At 37.2% G+C, this 27,455-nt stretch overlaps 1 protein-coding gene across 1 annotated transcript in view; it reads left to right on the top strand.

The window, feature by feature from the left end:
* The window catches only part of pard3aa (par-3 family cell polarity regulator alpha, a), a 500,803-nt gene that overhangs the window by 248,705 nt on the left and 224,643 nt on the right, over nucleotides 1-27,455 (top strand). The window contains exons 10-13 of the mRNA XM_016440634.1: nucleotides 973-1,112; nucleotides 2,757-2,885; nucleotides 23,860-24,045; nucleotides 24,175-24,345. Coding sequence (XP_016296120.1) covers nucleotides 973-1,112; nucleotides 2,757-2,885; nucleotides 23,860-24,045; nucleotides 24,175-24,345 — 626 coding nt within the window. The remainder of the gene's footprint in view (nucleotides 1-972; nucleotides 1,113-2,756; nucleotides 2,886-23,859; nucleotides 24,046-24,174; nucleotides 24,346-27,455) is intronic.

A 27,455-nucleotide genomic window follows, 5' to 3' on the forward strand; every position in this document is an offset into this window, starting at 1 on the left:
ACTTGTTAATCTAATGAATAACTGATTTGTTAAATCAAATGAAAAATTGTGTTTTTGATTGGTCCAGACGCTACAATACTCATGATTTTATGGCATCAATTACTGCTTTATTTAATCATAAACACAGTCTAATAATTTTTTGTGTATTTTGCTTTCATCTTATTAGAAGTTGGCCAACAGCGCCCCCTATGGAATTAAAACTCCTTACTGAGCGGGCATTAGGACCCGGGGGAGGCTGCACGTGATCTAATCGCTAGCACACCCTGAGCACATATGAGTTAATATATTCCTCTTATCGGCAAGACATATCGGCATCATTTTTCATATCAGGCCGATGCTGATATAGATATATTTTTTTATATTGATGTTGATTTTATATGGCTATATGATATAACTGAAATAAAAATAATCTAAATTAACTTATAAAAATGACAAAATCACATTACAAAGTTACTAAAACTTAAACTAAAATGAAATTGAAAACTAAATTTTCGAAAATTCTAATTTGATTTTTCTAATTTTAGAAAAACTAATTTTCTAAAAATTAAAAATTAAAAAAATAAACATAAAAAACTTTTTAAAAAATTCTTAAAAAGAAAAACATAACAAAATTACTAAACCAAATTAAAATATAAACATCTTTCCAACCATAAGATATTCCAAATCTTGTGAAAAAAACAAACAAAAAAACATAATATTATATACATAACAAAACTACTAAAACTAAAACCAACATGAAGTGAAAATGAAAACTGAAAATATAAAAATGAAAGCCTTTTTGGAAGTTTTTATTTTTCAAGAAAAGTTTAAATAAAATGCAATATAGAGAATAATAATAAATAAATATAAAAACGTAGTATAAAAAAGTGACATTTTACAACCTAAAAAGGTCAGATTATCCTCCCAGACTGGTCTATAGACAGACTCTGTGGTTCATGTACACATGTATTGTTTGTTATTTTGGTGTTGCAGGTCCGGAGGGCTTGGGTTTCAGCATCACCTCCAGAGACGTCCCGATTGGTGCTTCCGCCCCCATATATGTGAAGAACATCCTCCCGCATGGAGCCGCCATCCAGGACGGCCGTCTGAAGGCCGGAGACCGGCTGCTCGAGGTGAGAATACCTGGAAGCTGTTGACAGCAACGAGTCACATCACATGGCCTTCACGTCCTCTTCCTGTTCACAGCTTCCTGAACATTCAGCACCATATACAGCTTTTCACATGCCTTTCTTATATTAAAAACCCGACAAACATCTTGTGTGTCATACAGAGGGTCCAACGACTTCTTGTTTTCCGGAGGATTTCCCCTCTTAGTCCCTTCTGCTTGGTCTATCGGAGGCAAGAGATCCATTGTTTTCCTCTCTCCCCTGTGAGAAGCACTTTCCTTTTTAGTTTGGGAGAGTAAATAACATTAATAAAAGAGAATGGACAAAAAGAACTCTAGCTGATGGCTGATTTACAGTGACAGCCAATCAACAATGGCTATTTCATTTAGAAATGGAGCAGGACACCTGCAGGCTCTCATGCCAGATGCTACCGTGGAGCCAGAACGTCATCCATTTGTCTTAACAAACACTGATTCATCGCTTTAATGGAGTCGAGGCCTTTCAGAGTGCTTTCGCTTCACCCCTTGCCTTTATGTTGCCATAGAAATATCAAGACAGTACTTCCTGTTGTCATGCTCATAATAATGCGACTGCAATTAATTGTAATGCTTGATCGGATATAATTACACGGAATATAATTCAGGTTTTATTTGTTGCTTTATTAAACACGCTTTCAGATGACTCGCATCAGAGTCTGTAACATCAGATTTGACAGCAGTGCCACTTTTGCACAGGTTTTTAATATGATGCTCAAACCTCTTCAGTCAATAATTATGTGTGTGTGTGTGTGTGTGTGTGTGTGTGTATATATATATATATATATATATATATGCAGTATATATATTAATACTATGTGTAGTAATTCTGATATTAGGAATATTATGTGTTATATGCAAGTTATTTTAGCTACAAATTATTTAAAAGTTGTTTGTTATTATTTTTTTTTAAATATGTTTATATAGTTTAAATTTTTTTATTTCAGTTTTAGTTTAATTATAGTAGGTCAAGTTAAACTAAATTAAAATTAAAAATATTGCCTCGGCAACTAGCTGAAATAAGGAAAAGTTTAATAAAGATAAATAATAAAGTTTTATTTTATTTTATTAGTATTATTATTATTTTCTTATTTAAAGTTTAATTTATTTCAAGTATTTAAAATGTTTAGGGTTAGGGTTAGGGTTAACTTTTTTATGGTTTTATTTTTAGTTTTAGTTAACTATAATAACCCTGCAGCTAACTGATGTAAATAAGTTGAATTACTAAAATTTCTAGAACTAAAACTGAATTAAAAATGAATTAAATCTAAAATATATTAAACAAACTAATAAAAATGACAGAAGCAAATAACAAAAATACTAAAACCTAAACTAAAATGAAAACTGAAAATATATAAAAAAGAAAAATAATAATGCTATAATAGTATGTAAATAAAAAAAAACTAACCTGTAAATATATATGTGTGTGTGCATACTTATTTATTATTTTATATAATATAAAAAATATTTTAGAAATGATTGTGTTTGGTTTAGTGCATATGGTTTACAAAATGAAAAATATACATTGACGAAAACGGATTTGTTAAGACAAAAAAGGAGTCTTTGGCTGTCAGATCTTCATGTTTCTGATGTTTTCGGTGTTGTGTGGGTGTAGGTTAACGGAGTGGATCTGAATGGTAAGACTCAGGAGGAGGTTGTGGCTCTGTTGCGCTCGACTCCCATGGGAGGCACTGTAGGTCTTCTCATCGTCAGACAAGAGGACACTTTCCTGCCCCGCGAAGTGGTGAGTCACACGCTCGCGCACCCACACACACACCTAAATGTGCAACCATCTTAAAATGGCTTAACAATAGCCATAAATGGTCTCTCGATATCACACAGAGTTCATATAGCACCATGAAATAGCCTCTTCAACTCTTTCCCTGCCTCTGGCCTATTTAGGTCACATGTGTGCCATAGAGGCAGCTGCCACCCGCCTAAACTCATTTTGAAGTCATTATTATTTCCATAATAGATAATTCAGGAGTGGAGATGAACTCCGGGCTGCCTTGAAATTTGTATGCAGATTTTTTTTTCTTGGTCGACATTCCATAAAGATGCTTCTGTATTCAGCCAGTGCTGAAGGTTCCCATTGGCTGTATCAGTGATCTGTTGTTTACAGCATCAGTAAAATTCCTCCTTTGCACTTAGCAGTGTTGATGACAGGAAGTCTAAAGTTCTTTTGTTGCAAAATCTAGCGTAGCGTTAGTTCTGGCAGGTCACGTTAGTCAAGCTTGCATCAGCTGACTCTCAGCTGATCCCCATCAACCTATGGGAATACGACACCTATCTAAGCATTCATATATAAAGTCCCTCAGTATTATCAGCAGTTTTTATTGCTATTATTGCTCAATAGCTAATTACCCTCCTCCATCCCCAACTCCTCCTCTGTCAGTCAGGATTCAGCCTTCTGATTATCCTTTGACTCAGACTAATTCTAAAATGTGTACATAACATTATTGAACTTTAACAATATCTGCAATACATTTATGTTGGTTCTGTTCTGTTTACCCTGGGGGGTTATAGGCTGCATGGATGCGCAGGGAGTTCTTGACCAGAACAGAACCATACCGCCAATCCAAATTGTATGCTAATTGTCAATCATCTTTGACGATAGTGGTCCTGACAGAAATGCGTCCGAAGACAAATTTGAATGCACCAAAAGCATGCATTGCATTCATAAGCTGACCATAGTGAGAGCTAACGGTTTTCTTCTACAGTCAGTTGTAGCTCTTTTAGATTAAGGAGAGAATCATGCTGAGCAAGATAGTCCAAGTTAGTTATTGTCCATATACTTATAGCTAGTTAAAGCTAATTACATTGTTAGCTACTAGCTTCCTGAATTTGAAGGTAACTATGTCTCCTATCAAAACTGCAATACAGACTCAATCAACATTGTGTGCTTTCAGTGGGACTGTCAAGACTGCTAATTGCAAAAATGTGCCTCTACCTACATGTTTGCAAAAATTAAAAAATGTACCTACAGGCCTACACACATTTTACTGCAGTTTCAAGCTGAAATGAACAATAGTGGCAGTAAAACACAGACAACTTTTTTTCTTTTTCATGCAAATTATGATTACAGCGGCAGATTGTCAATTAATGATGACTTAATTCCATGCAGTTCCTTGCACAATACTATGTTATGACCTCAAAACATTTTTACCATAGCACATGATTTGTAAACTAATATCATTTGAAGTTTGGGTTGCATAACCAGTTCCATCTATATGGCTTTTCTAATGTAGTAAACTTGCTCTGTAGCGCACCCGGTACAGCATTGCACTTACTAGTTGCATTAAACACGAATCACAATAAGTCTTTAAGAGCCTTAAAGCTTAAATAAAGAAATAAGCTAAAAAGCCACTGTTGCTTCAGCAAATGCATTTTTATCTCACATTTGCTTGTTAACACTTTAGTGTAGTTTCTATGGTTTTTTTTCACCCAATGCAATGAATACAGCATTAACAATTTAGCGCAACTTACAGGATGTTTCATTTCTGTAATGCCATGATGGATACAACGGCCAACATAATAAAACATTGCCAGATTCATGTGTTTCTATTTTAGATCAAATTTAACATGCTTTTAGACTTTCATTTTGAAAGTGTCACAACATAGTTTTTCAGAGAAGTCACCACAGGACTGGGTTGGACTATGTCTTTGTCACTCAATTGCAGAGTGTTAAGAAATCTGCTATTTTTCTTAAAAGGATACAAAATACCATAAAGTACACACCCAAACCAATTGAAGAGTCCAGCGTGTTTTGATCAGCAGCATCTTCATAGAGGCTTGAAAAACACATCCCCGGAAGCGAGTTCAAACGCAGGCTGATTGATTTTGGACTTATTTAAGCTTGGGGTGATTGAGAGCGGGTGAAGATGAGGTTTGACTTCCTTTCTCTGGCTCCGGCAAGATTTGATTAAAGACACCATCAATGAAGACACAGTTTCACCAAGTCTCCCGCTCCACCTCGTTTCTCATCAACTCCCCCTTAAAATGTGGAGTTTAAGACATCAGAACGACAGGGGTGGGAAGAGAGAAAGCGAGGGAAGAGATAAACTGTTGGACGCTTCATTACTCTTATTGTCACATTAACATTCAGGAAGCTTCGGCTTTTCAACGCACCCCATTCAGGCATTAAAGGATCTCAATAATCCATACAAGTATGTTCATAAAAATCAGATTACAAACGCATCGCTCTACTGCTGACAGTTATTGCAAATAAAGTGGAGAGAGAGAGGACAGCGGAGGGTTATTGATGCTATTTTGTAGGTCTGCGTGAGGGAGAGAGAGTGTGGTGGTTTAATATGATGCTATGGGAACGTTGTCATGTGAGCCAATCACAGTGCCAGACTATTAGCGAATCATCGGGGAAGTTCTAAATCAAAAGACTGAGTGACACACTCTGCCACAGTGACAGGTTACAGTCTAATAAATCAACACAGCCAAGCATTTAGTCTATGCCTTATGATATTCGAATGCACAACGCAATTAACGTCAAATTATTATAATGACATCAGGAGAGAAAGTAACAGAACGGAGGCCTTTTTATGAAACAGGACATAAAAACAAGCAATGCTAACCGCTAACGTGCTGAGAGATCTTATTTATTTATTTTCATTTATCTGCACGCATACGATTAGCCTCCGAGGCATCGAGGGAATTGCAGACATTTTGCGAAAGCACGCACGTCAGAGGCAGTGACTTATTGATAGGGGCGTCAGCTTTAACCTTTGCTTACAGCCGAAGTCTGGTCCTGAGGGAGCCGCAGAAAAATTAGCTTTGATGCCCACGGCCAGCCCTCGCCCTTTAGAGAAAAAGAGAAAGAGAAGCGAGAGAAGGAGGCCACACCATGGGCATGTTCAGTGAACTCCAAAGAGACTGTTGAGCTGGAATCGATGAAGCGCTGTCCTTGGAGTGTGGCTGAGGGGCTGGTGTTAGTTGAGTGCAATTATAGGTCATGTGGCACTCAGAGTGCTGTGTGTCATGGTCAGTGTCAGATACTCACGAGATTACTGATCTTTAAACAACTGAGTTGTTGCTTGGTTTGCTGCTCCTGACAGGTAGATTGTGGCTCGCTGACTAATTTAACCCATTCTGGGGTCAGTCTTAGTGAAGTCTTTGTTGTACAGACTACAACCCTTCCTTTCCCACCTAATGCCGGTGTGATGTACCACGACTGATATCAAGTTTTCTTCTCATCTGATGGTGTCAGTGTGGTCATTTCGATAAATTACTGAAAGCTAAGTGTCTTTCAGGCCCCAACTAAGCAAGCCAAAAGGCGACAGTGGCAAGGAATCCAAACTCCATCAGGTGACAGAAATGGAGAAAAAAACCTTGGGAGAAGCCAGGCTCAGATGGGGGACCAGTTGTCCTCTGGCCTGATGGGAACCAGTTCTCTTTACCTCTGGCTCAAATGGAGGACCAGAAGCGGCGACCAATTCTCCTCTGGCATTCACTTAGGCCAAAGGAGAACTGATCGCCCATCTGAGCCTGGTTTCTTCCAAGTATTTTTTTCTCCATTTCTGTTTTTTTTCTGTACCTCAGAACCTCAGCAAATCTAACCTTTTCTCACTCCCAACTCGTCACATATGGACACTTGGTCAGGACACTTTTCTCTTTTGTTGGTGAGGCGTCACTTTTTAATGCACTGCGCATCATGCAGGGTACTCTAGGTCTTACTTTCAAAGAGATACCTTTGACATCAATGCACAGACAGGGCATTGGACATATATAGTCAAGAAATCATATATTGATGTATAATTACTCTATTTAGATTTTGAGCACCTAGCCCAACGCAACCCGTAAAACTTACCATTTGTCAATATAAAACAAAGGATATAACAGACGTATGTAAATATAGTCACAATTTATTATAAAAAAAATGACAAACATTCAAGATCTTCTGAAGCCAAATGAATAATTTGCATGAGGAACAGACCCAAAAATGATCACGGCCCTCATCCCCATGTTCAAATCACAAACACATCAAAAATTCCACCTGAAGAAGCGTTACGTCAGGTTTGATTGCAAAATTGCATTGACTCATATGTGTTTTGTGACCGATTGCAACATGGTAATGTTAAGATTTATCTTTTGAATGAGATATGACTTTGTTAATGTTAACATTTTGTTAACATTTTGAGTGATTAAAACATTAAGTTTCACTCTGTATGGCTTCATAAGTCTTGGAATATAACATAAGTTGATTATAATACTTATACTGTTTGCTGGTCAGTTTTGCAATACATTTCTGTGACTGTAATTTTATCTGCCCTGTTACGTGTTTTATATTGTTGAGAAATTGTGGTTGTGGTTAAGTGCTTACTTTTACAAATGCATGCAAAGAATCAAGTGTGTCTGGATCTGACGCACAAGGCAAACAATTGAGGTAATGGAGTAACCTGCACATTGAAAAAAATATGCTTAAAGGGTACCCAGTGCGTTAAAAACTGATGCCAAGGGATCCTGAGCAAGCGTCAATATGTGACGAGTTGGGAGTGAGAACATGTTGGCAAATCTATCAACAAGTTCATCTTTGGAAGTGGGCCACTGAAGAAGTCTGCAAACTTGTAAATAGGGCTTTGTTTTCTGCAGTTCAGTAAAGTCCTGTATACACAAATGCTCAGGATTTGTGTAAAGCTAATCAGATTGGATTTTGCAAGAGCTTCATTATGTGTGCCGCATGCATAAAATTGGTGTCAAACAGTCTGTTGGTGCTCTACGGCAGTGACGTCTGAGACTATGGAGCACCTTGCCATCTTAACATTTGCATCAGGTTTGTTTATATCAGAAATTGGAAGAGAGCCATTTGAATATAAACCATTCATTTGTGCTTCAGAACTGAAAAAAGGGATGTCAGAGGAGCGTTGGATAGTCAGTGCGGGTGGAGGAATAGGAGAAATGATGAAAGTGGGAGGATCTGGGAAAAGAGGGAGGGAGCGCGACTCAGCGGGAGATGGATAGGCCAGAAAATGGAGAGAGAGGGAAAGAATGAGAGATGTGATAGGTATCTCAGGGAGCCATCAAAAACTCCACTGTGGAGAAAAGACGGGAAAAAAGAGAACTGACAACAGCGGCAAGGGAGCAAACGTGTTTTGACAGACATCCTGCACTTGATGAAATCTTACCTTGCCACTTCGATGAGACACACACTCACGGACACACTCCGAGGCCTGACAAACACCCTGCTGCTGAATTATTCATGTCAGAAAACACAATTATCCGGCACACTAATGTGGCCAGCGGCGGCGTGGAAGCATTAGAACAACACAACACACACACAAGCAATTCCATCGTGTAAACAAAAAGCCCACCGTGCTCTTCTGCCGGCTGTCTGGTCTGCACTGGCTGCAATTTATCGTTCCTTTTGATCTCCCAGTGGGCACTGCTGAGAACGCTCAGAATTTACGTGTGTTTGCGACCGCTGCTAAGCCAGAGCGATAAGCGGAGATTGTATATCACCTCCTCCCCGCCGCAAAATAAACAACTCATTGTGAAATCATCAGCAACACCAGGTAGAAGGAAACAAAGGAACAGAAGTAAATAGGAATTACCTCCAAAGCTTCAGCTAAAGATGAAGGTGTGTTGATTGACATTAGAATGTTGAGTCAAGTAACTGGTAGCAGCAAGGCGTCTTGAGTGGGGATGGACACATGGGGATGCCTTGTTTGGATTTGTTTTGGGATTTGTTTTGCTGTTGCTTTGCTTTGCTTTGTTTTGTTTTGTTTGCTTTCCTTTGTTTTACTTTGCTTTTGTTTTGTTTTGCTTTACCTTTTGTTTTGCTTAGCTTTTTTTTTTGCTTTTGCTTTTGCTTTTGCTTTTGCTTTGCCTTTGTTTTGTTTCACTTTGCTTTGCTTTATTTGCTTTTGCTTTGCCTTTGTTTTGTTTCACTTTGCTTTGCTTTGTTTGCTTTTGCTTTGCCTTTGTTTTGTTTCACTTTGCTTTGCTTTGTTTGCTTTTGTTTTGTTTCACTTTGCTTTTACTTTGCTTTGCTTCTATGTTGTTTAGTTTTTTTGCTTGCTTGCTTGCTTGCTTTAGTTATTTATTTACTTACTTTTTCTTCTTAACCCAGAATGGACACTGTACATAGTGACTTCCTTTGTGCTTAACACTCATATTCTTGCATTTGAAAGCAGCTAGATTGTGGGGATGTGCCATGGTAGAGATCTGCGCGGGACTGTTTTTTTAGTCCCGCTCCCGCAAGGTTCTATTCCGCACCCACCCGCTCCTGCTATATATTAACTCTTTGTTCACCCACTGTCCACTTAGAATAATTTTCTTCCCGACCAAAGAAAAGCATTTAGCATTCCCGCTAAATTTAGATCTCGTTTCCAGAATCTCACATTTAAATTTCCGCTACTGAAAGAAAGAGAGATAGATTAACTAGACTAACAAATAAAAGTGTAGTCTGCACAAAATTGTATGTTATTTTATTCGTATTGTCAAGAGTCTTGAATTTATTGACTTTGACTTGAATTTATATGAATTATCTCAAGACACAAACATTTTTATGCAACACAGTTGGAAAAAAAAATAAGTGTAAAAAAAATAAAAATGTAGGTTGTACAAAAATAGCTTAATTAGCTATTTTTATTCGTCTTGTCAAAATACTAAATTCGTTTGACATTTTTCTGTTAACACAGTAGGAAAAGTGTCGCAGAGAAAAATAAATAAATACGGCATCTTTCATTTAAAATTATAGGCTAAGCAAAATATAAACAAAACCGAGTTGAACGTCCTTCAAGGACAGCGCATCCACACTTTGCTCCATCCTTATTCTGCTCTCTCACTCATCGACAACCTGCCTGTTCTGTCTGAGGGCTGTATATTTACCACAGGTACAGCCTGCTCTGAGCATCGTTATGCACATGCTGCGCACAGACCACGCAAATAAAACACGTGACGTTTAAAGCATGCGTGCATAACAGTCCTGAGCGCAAGCTGTACCGATGGTCAATAATAATAAAGTGCAGATATGCTGTTCTAAATGGACGTCAGGAACGGGATATTGTTAGACCGCCCGCTCCCGTTCAAATTACACCAGAGTTACCGACTGCTACCGCGTTTTATTCGGGAATTTAATCGCAGACCTCTATGCCATGGTTACTACTAGACTAGTAGTCCAACACTCAACTAATTGACTAGTGAGGTGGACTTTGTTTAGGCAAACATCCAACTAGTCGATATTGAAAGTATGTAGTTATGCACATCCCTGCTAGATGGAATGTGACTAATTGCAAGGAATGGAATAGAAAACATGGTTCTTGAGGCATTTTCACAGTTTAACCTTTTTGTGAATTTGACACATCTTAATTCTCTATCTGATGCTATTGTACATAGATTGGCAATATAAAATGGTGCACCCATGGCTCACCCCAAATACTTGTGGCTGATTTATCTGTAGAGCACTTGAGTAGCCCAAATTACCAAAATGCACAGCCCTATTCTTGACTGCAGGAAGTCGCCAATGAGCCTGTTGAATTCTTTCATGGAAAACTTGACAGATCCGAATGAAATCTCTCGCAGTTTCGAGTTGGTTTGTTTGGAAAACTTGATCTCAAAGCCTTTTTGTACTCTTGAAACTATTTCATATGCATAATTTTCTGGCTCAGCTTCCCTGAAAATAACCCTATGAATGACGATGAGCTTTTTGTATTCACGTTCAAATAATACGCCCATCTGTAGTCAATTGGAGCTCTCTCCAAGCTGGAGTTGATGCTCACGACTGTTGCCTTGTTCAAACATACAATAACTGCAACTCGTCAAAGCTCTTGGCTGCGCCAGTCCAATCCAAAATCTCCCAGAACGGTCCAGATGACAGGGTGTACGGGAAACTTGTTTCAGCTTGGCACAGAACAGTAATTAAACACTACATTAAATTCCTCTTCATGACCAGTTCAGACTTTTCACGGATCCATTAGAGGCTGGATCTGCCAAGCTAAGAGAATCTTAATTGTGCAATTAATTTGAACGCTGATGTTGGATTTATGGTGTCTATTGAGGCCAGATCCAGACAAATGTGTGACAGGTTCTATTTTAATACGGCTGATGAGTTGGCTTGATATCCCGCTAGTGACGGCCGTTTTGCCAGTCATCTGAAAATCTGTTGTTTTTTTCTGAACTTGTTTCAGAACTATGCAAGTTATTGTTATTGAGTTATTGTTGCTCATTTCCTGTTTTGTTCCAATGTCTCTCACTGAACAACATTTCTATTTTTAAATGTTCTTTGGAAGGATTTTGTGAATGTTAAATTGTTAGGAAACGACAACAACAATTCAACTTTTGTTTCTTCTCAAATGGTTGCAATTATTGACAGCAGATAATATCTTCATTTCTCAGAATCACTTTGTACACTCACACTTGCACACTCGTCTTTTCTAGTGCCAACAGAAAGGTCAGATTTCGACGTTTATTTCCCCTTGCATCCATATTTGCTTCCCACTGGATGTGGTAAAGTTTAGTAAGGGGGAAGAAATCAAATCAGCATGTTACCTGAACACTAGAGACTAGACTAGAGTTGTTAAATTAGAGATTGCTGGATGTTTTGATCCAAAAGCTCTGGGAAGAAGGAAGTATGTTTGTTCGTGCTCAACAAGTGCCTCTGATTGCCCGAGAGCTGTAGGAATCATTCACAGTCCATAATCCATTTTCTTCCAGTAAAAAAGTGTACTTGTCTGAATCAGGAGAGAAATCTGCACAGATCAAACACAGTTTACAAGCCAAAAAGCTCTAAAAAAAAACAACAACATGTGGGTGGATTTTGTTGTGAGAGGCAACAGGACTTTTTCACTGGAGGAAACATTATAATGGGTTTATCCAGAAGCGACAGTTTGAAATTAAAATTAAAAATGTCTTAAAGATGAATTTGTTTATTATAAACATTTAGCCTTTTGGTTCACAAGACATTAACTGCTGGACTGGAGTGGAGTGGATTACTTGTGGATTATTGTGATGTTTTTATCAGCTGTTTGGACTCTCATTCTGACGGCACCCATTCACTGCAGAGCATCCATTGCTGAGACACTGATGCAGTGCTACATTTCTCCAAATCTGATGAAGGAACAAATTCATCTACATCTTCTTGAATGGCCTGAGGGTGAGTAAATCTCCAAGAAATGTTCATTTTTGGGTGAACTATTCCTTTAAGTCTGTTTCTGTGGCTTTGGGAACAAAATAAAATGCCACAAACACGTCCCCTATAATGTACTTTGGGAAAACTCAATTTTCTGACTGACTTCTTAATAAAGAAAGCATTTGGGACTCAATAAACACTTCATTTTACAAGATGACACAAGTAGGACTTTGCAGCTGTGATGCTGCTTTAAAAATTGATTGCAGACAGGTGTTGTTCTGTGCTGATTGCTGATGAGCCGCCCCTGAAGCACAAATGACGCTCTTATGTGACTTTGGCATGTCATATGATGTCCAGATCTGTTGTGTTACCAACCCATTTGACTGTTTCCATAGCAACGGCCAGTGGAGGAAGTGAGCATGGGCAAGAGGGCGTCCCGCTTGATTAAGATAATTAGCCCCTTTCTTATTTAATGGGTGTGTCTCCGCGGTTTTGTCCCAAATTACAGCCCGTTGGTTTCATCTGTCATAAACCTGACCGCATCCCATCCATCTCCACACCACAGTCAGATCCTTAGGGAATTATTAAGACGACGACCACACGTTCAGATGAAGTTTCCTCTTTGTTGGGTCTCTAAAAGTGGCTCTGATATAATTATCTTTCTTTCAAAGTTATGTTATGCCTTTAAGCCTTTGTCATAGTTGTAGTGAGGTAATTCTCTACAGTTTCTGCGTATGTGAGACCTGCGGTCCCGTCGCTGTCCTTGCTGGCAGGCAGCTGTTGGCCAGAGTGTTTCATCGGAGATGTCGTGACGGCAAAATGGCTCTGTACCATGGGAACGGAGCCCTCTCTGTGCCAAGACAGCTATCAGGATCTATTTGTAACTTGGCAGTCTTTCTGGGTTTTTTAACGGCAAATTAATTATCACATTCACTAGGACCTTGGCTCTCTCACACCTGCTGAGAAAATGTAGTACTGTAAGACCCTTAAAGCAGTCGCTGTTATTATTCATTGAGAAAAGAAAGAAGAAAAAAAAACTTTTGAAGTCTTTGAAAGTTCTGAATAAGGTTTGTATAATATATGAACTTGTTCAGAATGATTTAGGTAAAATAACTGACACAAAAGTGACACATTATTTTATGAATTTGCACCATTATTCTGTTTGTTTGTTCTCCACATCAAATAATATAAATAATAATCAAAATAATTACAAATATGTATTAAATATACTAATTAATATGATTGATTGTGAAATTTTGAGAGCAAATTTTATATTTAAATTTCTTTCTTTCTTTCTTTCTTTCTTTCTTTCTTTCTTTCTTTCTTTCCCTTTCTTTAGTTTTTTTGACATAGTTCTTTCTTTCCCTTCATTAATTAAGCTTGTTTGTTCTTTAGTTTTTTTGACATAGTTTTTCAGTAGTTTCTTTGATTTCATTAATTTATTCTTTCTTTTGTTAGTCTTCTTTCTTTATTTTATAATTTATTTTTTATTCTTTTGTAAGATCTTTTGATTGTTAGTTTCTTTTTCTTTTGTTGTCTTTTTTTCTTTTGTATTTTTTTCCTCCCTCAAAAAACTTTTTTTCTTTCTTTTTTATTTTCCACATATTTTTGTCACAATTTTTCCGCAGACAGGCAATGCATGAAAACAAACAAATAGCTTGCTAGCTAATTAGTATGTAGTAGTGTTAACTTTGGCCACTATATTATTATTATTATTATTAATTTATTTTTTATTTGGGCATTAATTAATACATTTATATAGGTAAAAAAAAAAAAAAGTGCTGCATGGAGCTAACTACTGCACTATGTAAATGAACAGAAAATCAGGCGTGTTTTAAAGTCTGAAACTACGATCAGAATTCAAAACAGATGCATATGTCTTAAAGGTATCCGCATAAACTCAGTTTTTGACACAGCAGGTCACAAAACCTCCCAAGCTGCAAATGCGACATCCATTAACCGCTCATCCCAATCTCCTCTTCATCCCGAGCCCATATTTTTTTAGGATAGTCAAGCATGGCGAGTCGCTCTCTCTTTTTAAGCTCTACGCCTGGCATCCCTACTGTGAAAATTACCTCACCCGTCTCCATTAGCCAGACTGGCACGCTTAAGTTCAATTGCTTGTTCGAACCCTTTTTACTCCCCTGAAATCGTTCCCTTGTTTTTCCCCTTTCTCTCCCTCTCTTTTCCCCACAGTTTGCAGACGAGCAGCCGTTCTCGTCACGAGCACTTTTATGGGCAGCATTAAAAACGTGTCAGTTTGCGCGGCTGCGAATTGGGAAAGCCAAGCACTTCCATAATTAAGCCTAATGTCGCAAAGTGCATTGGAAGACAATAGCGTTCTGCTAGCATTTTTTTTTTCTTTTCGTTTCACAAAACAGTTTTGAGCTGCCACCTGTTTTTGTTTAGCACTTTTTCTCTCAGCTGTGACAGCAATTAGCCTAGCTGTTCATATGGAGCGGCCGCTGTACAGCGCTGATAAACAAGCTCGTTTAGAGCAGTTTTGGGACAGGCAGAGCTTGCTGAGAGCATGTGGTGTAGTCAAGCACAGTTAGGTCTCAACCACGATGCCGTCCTTGTAGCACATACGCGTTTATATGTACAACACAATGCTGGTAATGATCAAATATTGGCTCATTATTAAACATAACATCCTAAGTATATAGCTTAAGTATAATCAAAATAAGATCAGCACACTTAAGTAAGTGGGCTGTAGGGTGCATCATATTTTAATCGTTGTCAGGATTTCTGCTGATCTTGATTTATTAAGCATAATCGTCTACAATAGTTGCCTGCTGGTTATTTAGCCTGATACTATTTTATTTTAATGTGGCATCTTGTATTGGTAACGAGCCTCCACAAGCTATCATGGTTGTGGTTGCCGTATTTTAACAGTTTAAATCCTCTAATCAGGGCATTTTTCATAAATCGATACAGTTTCTGATCAGTGGTTTAATCTTCACAACTTGGCAACCATGCACAGACGCACTCTCTGCAATACACAGGGGTTGCCAGGTCCCAGAAAAATTCCAGCCCAAAGCCAATGCAGAACCCACCCAAAAGGAATAAAACCTAGCCCAATTTTCTCCCTGCCCAATCACAGCCGACAGCTGCAGGATTCCCATAAACGGCCTTCAAAAAAAAAAAAAATCAGTTTTGTTTATTGTATGCTTTGAATGTTATTTCGATTATTTTAGCTAGACATGTTTATTCAATTATTTAATCTGTATTTTATTCCTCTTCTTTGATTTTAACTCTGAGCACTTTGCATGATAAATTGTTTAAAATATAACCTGCACTATGTGTTAAGCTGATATAGTCATCCATAAAAGTCCATTTAAGTCAATTTTATAGCGCTTTTTACAATGCACGTCAAAGCAGCTTTACAGAAAATCGTGATGTTAAAGTTTATAATTTATTTATAGCTTAATGCAAGATTTTGCTCAAATAAGTTATCTTTCATGTTTTCGATTACTTCGTTCACGGTGACTAAATCTGTAAGCAAAGCATGCGAGTTGACGTTCTTTTGATTTGTGCTTATGTGAAAGTGCAATAATTTTGATCAAATTTAAAAAACAAAATAAAATGAGAAGAATCGTGATAGTATTTTTGAGCAGAATAATCATGATCAACTGTTTAACCATTATCATGCAGCCCTGCAATGTTGCTAACATTGTTTGCTTTCTTCTTTTGACCTTGTGTTGGGAATTTGGTTCCTTGTAAAAATATGTATAAATGAGGTGTTTGACTTCTTCAGTGTCACCTTGGCTTTAGGTGCTGAGCTGTGATAGTTATTTCGCTCCTCGCTTCCTCTCCAAGCTTTGAATGTCTCATCTAATCTCCTTCTCTCTCTCTTTCTCGGGTCTTCAGGTCTAATTGTACCTGAAAGTCTTGAATGTGCATTAGTCGGTGGTGTTTAATATGCAGTCTTTATCAGAAGGTGGCGGGCCAAAGAAACAGTGGTGAGAAATTTCATGTTTCTATACTTATCATGCACAGGCCTTCTTTGCAATTACATACTTGACTGATTTCTTTTAGCCTCTTAAATTCATTTCCAGTGACCTTTATGTCGTTGCCCCGTTTGGGCGAGAAAGTTTCAGCCATGCTAATTGTTTCAAACCTAGGCAGCAGTTTGAAGATAGAGAGCAATATTTATATTTTCATTTCACTATTTTACTTTCTTCATCCCTTCCCTCCCTCCATTACATTGTTTATTTTTTCTCAAGTTTGGTCATTACATTTTTTTTAAGCTTGTTGTTTTTGTTACTATTTCCACATTTCCTGCCTTCACTGATTTGTTTGTTCATTCTTTCTTTTTGTTATTTTTTCATTTGTCTGTTTTGTCTTTTGTTTTTGGTTTGCTTGTTCAATAAGTTATTTTAACTTTGTTCTTTCTTGTCTAGAGAGCACAATTTATATTTTAAATTCTTTCTTTTACTTCCTTAATTTCTTCCATCTCTCCGTTGTTTATTCTTTCTTTTGTTTGTTTGCTAAATTGTTTATTCTTTTTAAATTTTTGTTACTTGCGTAGTCTTTTGTTTTCCTTCCGCATGTTTGTTTTATCTTCATTTTCTTTTTGTTATTTGTTTATTTTGAGGGTGTTTTTCCTTTGATTTTGGTTTTATGTTTGTTTGTTCGTTATTATTTTTCTTTTGAAAGTGTGTTTATTTCATAAATGTATGATTTTTGTTACATTTTTACTTTTGTTCTGTTTCTTATGGAAGCCCGTTTCCGCTACTGAACAAAAACAAAAAAAAAATGTAATTGTGACTTTTTATCTCACAATTATGACTTTTTTTCTGAGAATTTCGAGATATAAACTTGCAATTATGAGTTTATATCTCACAATTCAGTATTGGGCGTTTATACAGTATCTTGCAATTTTATTGCAAAAAAGTTTATATCTCATAATTCTGAGAAAAAAAAGTCAGAATTGTGAGATGTAAACTAGTCAGAGATCTTTTTAGAGATAAAAATTTGCAATTACTTTTTAAATTTTTTTTATTCAGTGGCGGAAACAGGCTTCCATGCTTTCTTTCTTTCTTTCTTTCTTTCTTTCTTTCTTTCTTTCTTTCTTTCTCTCTCTCTCTCTCTTCCGGTGCGAGTGTGAGTGTGCGTGTTCAGAGCGGCGTGAGTGTGGAGCGTGGTTTTGCAAGTGAGTTTTTTCTTCTTTTCTTTCTTTTTCTGTTTTATTGCCTTTCTCTTCTCTCTTGGTGCTTTTGTTGTTTGTTTGAATTGGGCCACGGGGTTTTTTTCCCCTTGTGCGGCGATGGCGGAGCCGCGAGCTGGTATTTTAAATAATCTCACGCGACGTCATGGTGTTAAAGTGGCGTCCGCGGTGAGTGTCGAAGACTGCTGTTTGGCAATTGGCAGTTTAACACTGCTTTATTAAGTGACAGACACTTGAAATAAATTTTTAATTTCTTTTGGGAAGATTTAAAAACTAAGAAAGAGTTTTATAGCTCTGTACAACAATGGTGGGATGTAGGAAAAGCTCAAATTAAGCAGCTCTGTTTACAGTATATTCGAAACATCACTACGGAGACTAAGTTTAGAATGAGTATCTTGGAGGGTACGCTGGGTTTTTTCTTGAAAAAGCTGCTTTGTTAAGTATTAATTTTTTTTCCTGTGATAGAAAGTTCTTATATAAATCCTGCATAATTGCTTTTAATAAGAAAATGTTGAACAACAGAATAGATACACCTTGGTGTGATTTTTTTCATTTGAGTGAAAACAAAAAAACCACAGTGGAGAATTTTTTACAAACCACCGTTGATCAGAAAAGACAGGAGATTTACAATGGAGAATTGTTCATGGTGTTATTGCAGTTAATGCTTTTACTTCTTTAAATCCTGGAAGTTCCAATAAATTGTAATGAAATTTTCTCGCAAGAGGTTTTCATTTTAGGTTGCAAATCTATTTCTAAGAGAAAAGATGTTTGTCAGTTGTTTAATTTTGTGGTGGGACAAGCAAAAATGGCCATCTATTTGAGCAGGGGAGAGAAAATTGAACAGGATATAGTAAAAAAATATTGTTGCCTTGTTTTTTAACCTGGTGCAATCTAGAATTTTAATTGATTTTTACTATTATAAATGTGTTGGTGATCTGTTTTCTTTTGAAAATATTTGGTGCTGTAATGATGCTCTTTGTACCATTTTTGAAGATGAATTCATTTTTACACTTTATTGATTTGTACTAAGTTGTAACTTGATACTTATTATTCGAGTTTATGTAATTGTAAGTTGTAAATAAAGTCTTTGTAAATTAAAAAAAAAAAAATTATCTCTCTCTCTCTCTCTTTCTTTCTCTTTCTTTCTTTCTTTCTTTCTTTCTTTCTTTCTTTCTCTCTTTCTTTCTCTCTCTCTTTCTTTCTTTCTTGAGCAAAATTTACATTTTAGTTTCTTTCTTTTATTTCTTTAGTTTTATTTTTCTTCTAGTTTTTTTTGGATTTTTTCTGTGTTCACTGATTTGTTTTGAGGGTTTAATTTTGAGGGTGTTTTTGGTTTGTTTGTTCATCAATGCATTCTATATTTTAGTTCTTTTGAAAGTGTTTATTTCATAAGTTATGTTATTTTTATTTTATTTGAACTTTTGTTTGTTCTTTGTTTCTTTTATTCATTCACTCATAATTTTTCTTTTTATTTCTGTATAATCTGTCTGCAAGTCCCAGTGGAGTATAAGAGTGAATGCTAGACGCCTGCTCTTCTCTCTGTGTGTGTTCAGATGCTGTCTTATCTCTCATGGGCTCTTCTCTTCATTGTCTGTGCACTGACAGTATAATTCAAGCTCACTCTGGAAACAAAAGCATGTAATGAATGCACACCATCCAGTCAGCTTGTGAAATGAATTAATTTCTCCTGAGCACAATGGACCAGGTTGAGCTCGATGCACCTTTTATAAAGTCATGCATTTTTCCTCTGTCACTGTGTGAAAGAAATGTACAGTGTACCGAAGGCTTGTGAAAATGAACCAGCTGTTTGTAACGCAATTTTAGACCTTCAAACAAACTGCTACATGTTATAAATCTTCACAGTGACTTTGGGGCCAGAGAATTGGAGCTGTTTAGCTTTTCAGACTCACAGCTTGCGGATCCTTGAACTTACATGTAGACTCAGTGTGGCCGAGAAATTTGGTTTTAAGCCACCTGTAGCACAGGTACAGTACTTCTTCTGACTTGGCATACTGAAGCTTCATGGTCAACATCAATACAAGCAAGAATTTTGTTTTAAGGTGAAAGATGTTTGCATGCAGATTTTGCAATGGGTTCAAGTTGGTAACTAAAATTCACCTTGTTGAGTGCAGAACAGAAAGCTGCTTAGTTTAAAAGTGACTTTTGTCTGAACTGTGCTTCACACGTCACTATTGACAAAGGACAATCAAACGTTTTTCCAAAATAAATGTCACCAAAATTTTGCTAATTTGATCACACCTTTAGAGTGTTTTCAGACCTGTAGATCATTTAAAAAAATGTTGCATTTTCTACTTGTTTGGTTCAGTTCACTTTTACAAGGCAACAATTTAAAGTATACCAAAATGTGTTTATGCAAGTCAATAATGTGCTCACATTGCTGCTTTTTATGTAACACATTTCTTATTTTGAATTATGATACAACTTGGATCGTTGGTCCACTGGGTTGGATTACTTTCTCATCACAGTTGAATTGTAAGAGTTTGTTTTCAGTCAGTTTCAGTTATTTAGGAGATCTTGGACTGATTATTTTGGTGCAAATTCAGGTGCAATTGCTGTGTTCATGTATGCTGAAACAAACCGAGCATGCCAGGTTCAGAAACAAATGCTCCAAACGAGCCAGGTGTGAAAACTGACACGAATAATATCAACATTCATGCAACTCATTGAGGAAAGATGTGTTTATTTTCGTGAGTTATTTCCTTTTTTCTTTAGTTATTTCTTTTGTTTTTATATTTTTTTAAATGATTAGTGTTTTGTTCATTCTTGTTTGTTCATTTACCTCTGTTTTGTTTTGTTTTGATTTGCTTTTCTTTATTTTGCTTTGTTTTGTTTTGTTTTTCTTTTCTTTATTTTGCTTTCTTTGCTTTGTTTTGTTTCGGCTTTGTTTTATTTTATTTTTTATTTTTTGTTTTGCTTTGCTTTGCTTTATTTTGCTTTCTTTGCTTAGTTTTTTTTCTCACTTTCTTTGCTTTGTTTTGTTTTGCTTTCTTTGTTTTGTTGAAGTCCCTGGTAAATGTTTGGCCCCATTTACCAGTAACAGCAGATTATCAGTGAATCCCAGTTGTCTCCGATGAAAGTTTATAAATTCATCCGGTGTAAAAATGATCACTGCAGAGGCGGGGTTTGGTGATGATCCTCAGCTCTCCATCAAGGGGGCTCTTTACAAAATGAATCCAACTCTTTTTGATATAATCATTATTAGGAAATTTAAATAAGGGCACCGAGCTGTTTTGTATGTTATTGCAACCAGGAGATACGCATTTCAGTGACAAAGGCATAGCTAGCTAGCTGTGTGTGTGTAGGCTGTGTGTTACTAACGGTACTGACAACTCGCGATTGAGCGGGTGAACTGATGCGAATGTGCTCTAGTTATAGTGTTAGGGGAGGGGCCATGGCTCGGGGGCTCCATTGCGTCATCGAACCCCCTTTTTAGCCCCACCCAAAAAAATCCTGAACACAGAATTGGTGAAAAACTGTTTAACGGTCTAACTCCACTATTCAGTACTACATAGTTCACAGTCTTTGTAATGTGTTTCAGCAATACATTTGTAACATTTGTAATGCATTCAGAAACAATTCTCAGAATTTACTTTACAGGGACTTTAAAGCAATAAGCCCCAAGAAGCCATGGTTTACAGTGAATTTATAACAGCTAAGGGGCGTTGTTAGGACACGATGTGAAGCGGAGTTTCACAAAATAAAACAGAGCAAATAAAGTGCAATGATATTAATAAAACCATTATTTTTCCGCCAAACAATGTAGTTCCTCAGAAATGGTTGTGGTTCCAACAAAGTGGTTGCCGAGCAACACACAAATGTAAACAAAGGTGCATGTTTGTTGAGTAATTTACAACAGCTTCGAACTTGGTTCAACCAATCAGAATCAAGGACCGGAACTATCCGGTTTATAAATGATTTTTTATCAATTCCAAACCTTATTAAACTTCCACTCTTGCTTTGTCATGCCATTTTTTCGGACAGACAAACATAACTCACATTTCTTAAGAAAACGTTAAACGTTTTGTAAAATTGTCTGAATCGTCAGTTATTATTTTGGTTGTGTTTGCTGTTTGGTTATGACAAGGCTGATAGATAACTGAATTTGATCATTTGTGGACGTTGTCTATCAGTTTCACTTTTGATTGATTGATTGATTGATGGATATAATCTGGAACCTTTTCTCTTCCATTTGATTTATCACTGCACATTGCACATTATAAAACTGCACAGTGTTGTAATTTCCCCAAGCATTAGTACAGTCTCTGATTATTATATATCTGAGCTCCTCTAAATAACCCGCCCAGCAAAATAAGGCTGTAAATGATGAGGCTCCATGTCTTTACCGACAGCTCTGGAAACTCCTTCAAGTGCTTGACATGTTATTTCTCGGTTGCCACGGAACAACCGACAAAACTGTTATCTGTCAAAGGCGAGAATTGGAGTAAAACTCAGAAAGATGTCTTTTTCATGTTTCTATCCATAATGCATATGAGTTCCGGCCGCCGGGCCTCTCTAGGGGAACGAGAGCGAGCCGATGAGAGGCTCTTCACTGTGTCAGTCTGAAAGACTGCGGTCCTTTTGCATACTTGACGGTGTGACAGGAACTAAATGACTGGGTGAAAATCACACGCGTGAACGCTGCGTTAGCGTCCGCGGATGACGCCGCCGCATGTGTTCTTTTCCGCCGCCTTCACCTGAATGTTGGTTCTCAACCTGAGAGCTGCTATTGTCTGCTGAGAGACACCTGTGTTGCCATAGCAACCACTAAGGCACGGGTTGATGGTGTGTGTGTGTGTGTGTGTGTGTGTGTGTGTGTGTGTGTGTGTGAGTGTGTGAGGTGTATTATGAAAGGAAGGAGAGATAGGGGCCTCACCTGAATGCTTGGCTGAATCTCTATAACTCGTCTCCAGCCTCTTTGCTCTCGGCAGCTGGACTAAAGCCAAACACCTGGCATTCTTCAGCTCTGTGTGTGTGTGTGCTGAACCTTTCTTAAAACACTTTACCTTTGCTTTGTATAAAAGTGTTATACAGAGTGGATTTTTCTCCATTGAAACACCTTTTAATGACTTACCTGCTGGAAAAAAAGCTGATTTTGTTACACAGTAGCTGGATTTTTGCTGGTCAGCTGTGACCAAGATAATCCACTAGGCTGAAACTTGGTTTACTTGACCAGCTAGAAACGACGTCAGGGTCTAGATATGATGTATAGTGATATGGAAATGTATTTCTGTAGGGTGCTATATATGATGGGTTTGACTCTGCGCTGTGATTTAATTGTCACTGTGTACAACAGGACAGCACCCACTCAACGGGTGCTAACACAGATCTCCATAGTAACCATTGTAAACATCCTGTTTAATGAGTCATGTGATCCCGCTGTGTTAATCTCTCCCCACCTCTCAAAGCTCTAGAATTCAACCATGTTTATTGTGTTCATATTATTATATTCATTTTGTTAATCTTGAATGCCATTTTATTAACGAGTCAGCTTTGAGTTAATGATGTTTTTAATGAATATTTGTAGTCCCCTGGCAGTAAATATGCTGAAATGATGGATTAAAATGTATCATATTTAGCTACTGTGAGCATCCTTCCTTTATAAAGTGACAAAACTATTTATTTTTTTTTTTTTATTTGATGCCTTTTGTTACATTTTTAGCTTTATGCACTTTTGTTTTTTATTAAAGCTGAGGCATGTCATTTTATACACCACTTGTGTCACAAAATGGATCTGCAAAATGATTGTTTTCAAACAGGTATCCTCCAAACACTGTCCAATAGATGCTTGTTTCCACCACAGGCGAAAAAATAATGAATGAATGAACCAATTCGGAATGAAGGAATTAATCCATTCTGGCTTTTTTTTCTTGCAATTCTGAGTTTATATCTCACAATTCAGTCTTTTTCTGGCAATTTTGAGAGAAAAAAAGTCATTGTGAGCTATAAAGTCAGAATTAAACTGACTTTTTAAAGTCAGAATTAAAATTAAATGAAGCCAGATAGAAACTCTTCTATCAATTGCGAGAAGAAAAGTAGGGGTTGTGAGCTACAAACTGGCAATTGAGGGGAAAAAAAAATATTCCATGACAGAAACAAAACACAAGTTTGTTTCACAATTCAGATTTTTTTTCTCAGAATTGCAAGAATAAAGTTTGAATTGTGAGAGAAACCATGATGGAAACAAGCTTCCATACTTTCCCAGCCTGTCATTGGTCAAACAGACAGAAAGCCCCACCCCAAACTCATGCCATTGGTTAAATTGTTACTATGCTGGGCTGATTAAGATGCTTTGGACACAGTCAGTGTTTATATACTTTGGTGGAATGAGTGGCTTATTTTTAGATGCATATTGAATTGTGAAAAAAAATATTTTAATATTGAAAAAAATAATAAATACACTTTCTATGTTTAACTCATCAATATCATTTGACCTATTCTTTATCTCTTTAGAAAGAACAAGATGACTTAATTTTGACCTCGGATGGAACGCGGGAGTTTATGACGTTTGAAATCCCTCTCAGTGACTCGGGATCGGCTGGGTTAGGGGTCAGCGTCAAGGGCAATAGATCTAAAGAGAGCCACGCTGACCTGGGCATTTTCGTCAAGTCTATAATCACTGGAGGAGCCGCCTGCAAGGTGAGGAGCAGCTCTCTGATTGGCTACGGGACTAATCTCTCATACTTATTTTTAAATGTTCATATATTCCAAAGTACCAAACCATATATATACCACACTTTTAATATGTTCTTGTGTGTGCGATCACAGGATGGGCGGCTGAGGATAAATGACCAGCTGATAGCGGTTAATGGAGAGTCTCTACTGGAGAAAACCAATCAGGAAGCAATGGAGGCCCTCCGCAAATCCATGTCCATCGAGGGCAACAAGAGAGGCATGATTCAGCTGATCGTGGCCCGGCGGGTCGCAGGGAGGGGAGAGGTCAGTCATCCACTGTCTGCAACACACAGTAACCACAGATCTGTGTTTACGTTCTATTATTTGGCTCTGAACTGTGATTTGTATTCCCAGCATGCCCTTGCGAAAAAGAAGTGCGCTTAATTGTATTGAATGTGCTCTTGTAGTGTTCTTAAAATTTTAAAAGAAAATTTCTAATAACTTATTACAGATAATATAATATTAATGAAACAAAAGGCCACTCGAGTGTACTTAAAGAGCAGGTCATATGGTAGTTTAAAGTATCCTAATATTGTGTTGGAGTCCCCTACAACAGGTTTAAATGCATCTAAGGTCAGAAAACATTGTATTTTCTCAGAATATACATTTAATATTAGAGTCAGAGTCAGTAAAGAATTTCTTTTTCACAAGGGTGTACTAGTTTTGTGTGTCTGTCTGCTGAAGGAAATCTCTGCAATCACATGCTACAGTGAGAAATGCTTTTTCCTATCAAATTTGCAGAATAATTTCCTCAAATTAGCCCAAATTAAGCATTAACCTCACTAATCGTTATCAGACTTATTCAGAATGACAAATCGTGAAACTTGATCATTGTTATTCTACAATCATTCAAACATCAGGAATGTAGGAAGACAAGAATCTTGAGTTTAGGCCCAATTATTCCAAAGTTTTGTCTCCAAACTGCTTGTGTTTTAAGGGTATTGTAGCAATGATACCGATAAGTTTTAATTTCAATACAATTCAGTCTTCCTGATTTTGCATCCTCTCGAATGAACGTATTCGTTGCATGTGAATGGCTTGGTGTATTAAAAAATGTTGTATTAATATTTACCCAGCATGGCCTGAAGATAATCTGACCCAAATTTGGGGATGAAAGCCGAAGGATGCTGGGAAATGTAACGTGGCATAAATTGAAAGATTGAACTCTGCATGACCTAAAGAACCAGAACCGTTGGTTTTACGGATGTGAGAGTGTTGATGGCGATTTGAGAGAGTTGCACTAAAATGGCATCTAGATACAGTACCAACTTTTCCCATTCGGTTCTAGAGACTGCCATAGACTTTAATGCAATAAACTAACAGACAATAGTTCAGTGCAGGTCCTTAAATTCTGATGAAAATTACTTTCATCCTGCATAAAGATGAACTGAGTGACTGACAGACCGACCGACCGGGTTCAGTAGTGTCTGTGGACGGGGAAGTTTGACTGCAGAAAAAGTGAATTAAAGTGAGTAGTTCTTATCAGACAGATACAGGAGACGGAGAGAGAGAGAGAAAGTGACACGGGGGTGTGAGCGGCGGATTGCGATCGAAAGCAATTTGACCGCTGAAATGCTCATGCTGATTTATACTGATAACAGATGGCAGTATGAAATATCAAATATCAACTTCAAATGCCATCTTTTCCATCCCCCCTCTTTCCCCAATGCAATCCTTTGGATGTGTGTTTGTGTTTCACTCTTTTATTTTTTTTGCCTGATGTTAGTCATAACATCTGAAAGTGTAATCTAACACTTATCTTTCTAAAGAATATAAAACAGATGCTGCTTTAGGAGGAGATGAAATTCAGAATGATGACTGCTTATGGATATGAGACGACTGGCGATCTTTGGCCGCGCTCTCACGCTTCGAGTGGAGAGCATGTTTCCCAGAGGAGAGTGTCGATGCTCAGAGCTTGCTCTTTCAGAGCTCAAGGGACTTAATAGAGTCTCCTTTATGGCTCTTTTAGATATCAGCTGTGTCTCGGATGTTTGTTTCTTAAAATTTATTGGGAGAAATAAAAATAGAGAGTAACAAGGCAATGGCTTTCAGTAAGAGTACAGCGCGCTATAAAATTAAAGTGGATCCTATAGCTCAGATCATTTGCTCTATTTGATGAGAAATGTTTGAATTTATGATGAAGCAGCACAATTTTAGACATTTGATGAGATTTGTGCTGAAACACATTTTTTTTAAGCAGAAAAATCCAGAAACTCACTAATTGCTTTATCCATTAGATTTTTTCAACCACATCTTCAGCTCACCAAATCGGCATTTATGTAATCAAAAATACAGTAAAAACTGTAATATTGTGAAATATTATTAAAATTTAAATGAACTGTTTACTATTTGAATTCATTGTAAAATGTAATTTATTTCTATGATCAAAGCGGAATTAGGAATTAGGAATTAATATATCCTTGCCGAATAAAATTAAGAATTTCTGTTAAATAAAATAAAATAAGCTAAACATAAATAAATAAATAAACAAACAAACAAAGTTACTGACCTCAGACTTCTGAATGGTAGTGTATACTTATGTATATGGAAGTAGCAATAATAATTAAAATGTTTTATTCATGTCAAACATTGTGTAGGTTAAAAACAAAAACACAAAAAAACATTGATTGTATATTATTTTCAGCTTACCGCCACTCACTTCAGGAGAATTGGGTGAATTCACTGTTAAATCCGACTAGTAAATTGTAACTAGTAAAAAGTGTCTTGTGTAAAAGCTTGATGCGATATAGGAATGTGAAACATTCTAAAATAAGTCACATAAAAAAATTACACAGGGTTAGAAAACACGTCTTGTGCTTTTAAAACATGAAAAGTCATCTTACACATTGCTATTCATCAAAGGCTTCACTCATATGTAGGCAGCCTTGTTTGTTGGTGAATCTGACTGCACCGCTCGTGCTGTATTTGTATTTGTGTGCATCCAGTGAAGACAACACAACAGAGAGAAGAAATACGTCTCTGTAGTACCTTTTGTAAACAGTCTGTCTCTTCTTGCAAACTCACAACCTGACTAAAATAGTCTTTTGTAATCATTCACGGATGACACACACCAAGAGCCCACTGCTGCGCTCAGATCAGCCTTTATTAGCGGCTGTGTGGAGCTGATTGGACCCGTTTGAAAGCAGCAGACCTCACGCTGACTTCTGTCCCCTCACACACATCCCATCCATCCTCTCTTGCTCGTCCCAACCAAGGTCACCCGTTGCCTTCAGGAGCGCCCGGGCTCAAGGTCACTCTTATCTGTCTGTCAAACGAGGATGAGGACGGTTTCTTTCACTTTGAAGTGCAGCTGAGCTCCCGCTGTATACCAAGATACACCAATAGTTGCGCATTGATATGGCATTCAGAGAGAG

Source organism: Sinocyclocheilus anshuiensis, unplaced genomic scaffold (genome assembly GCF_001515605.1).
Source record: "Sinocyclocheilus anshuiensis isolate Anshui unplaced genomic scaffold, SAMN03320099.WGS_v1.1 scaffold79, whole genome shotgun sequence".
NCBI lineage: Eukaryota > Metazoa > Chordata > Actinopteri > Cypriniformes > Cyprinidae > Sinocyclocheilus > Sinocyclocheilus anshuiensis.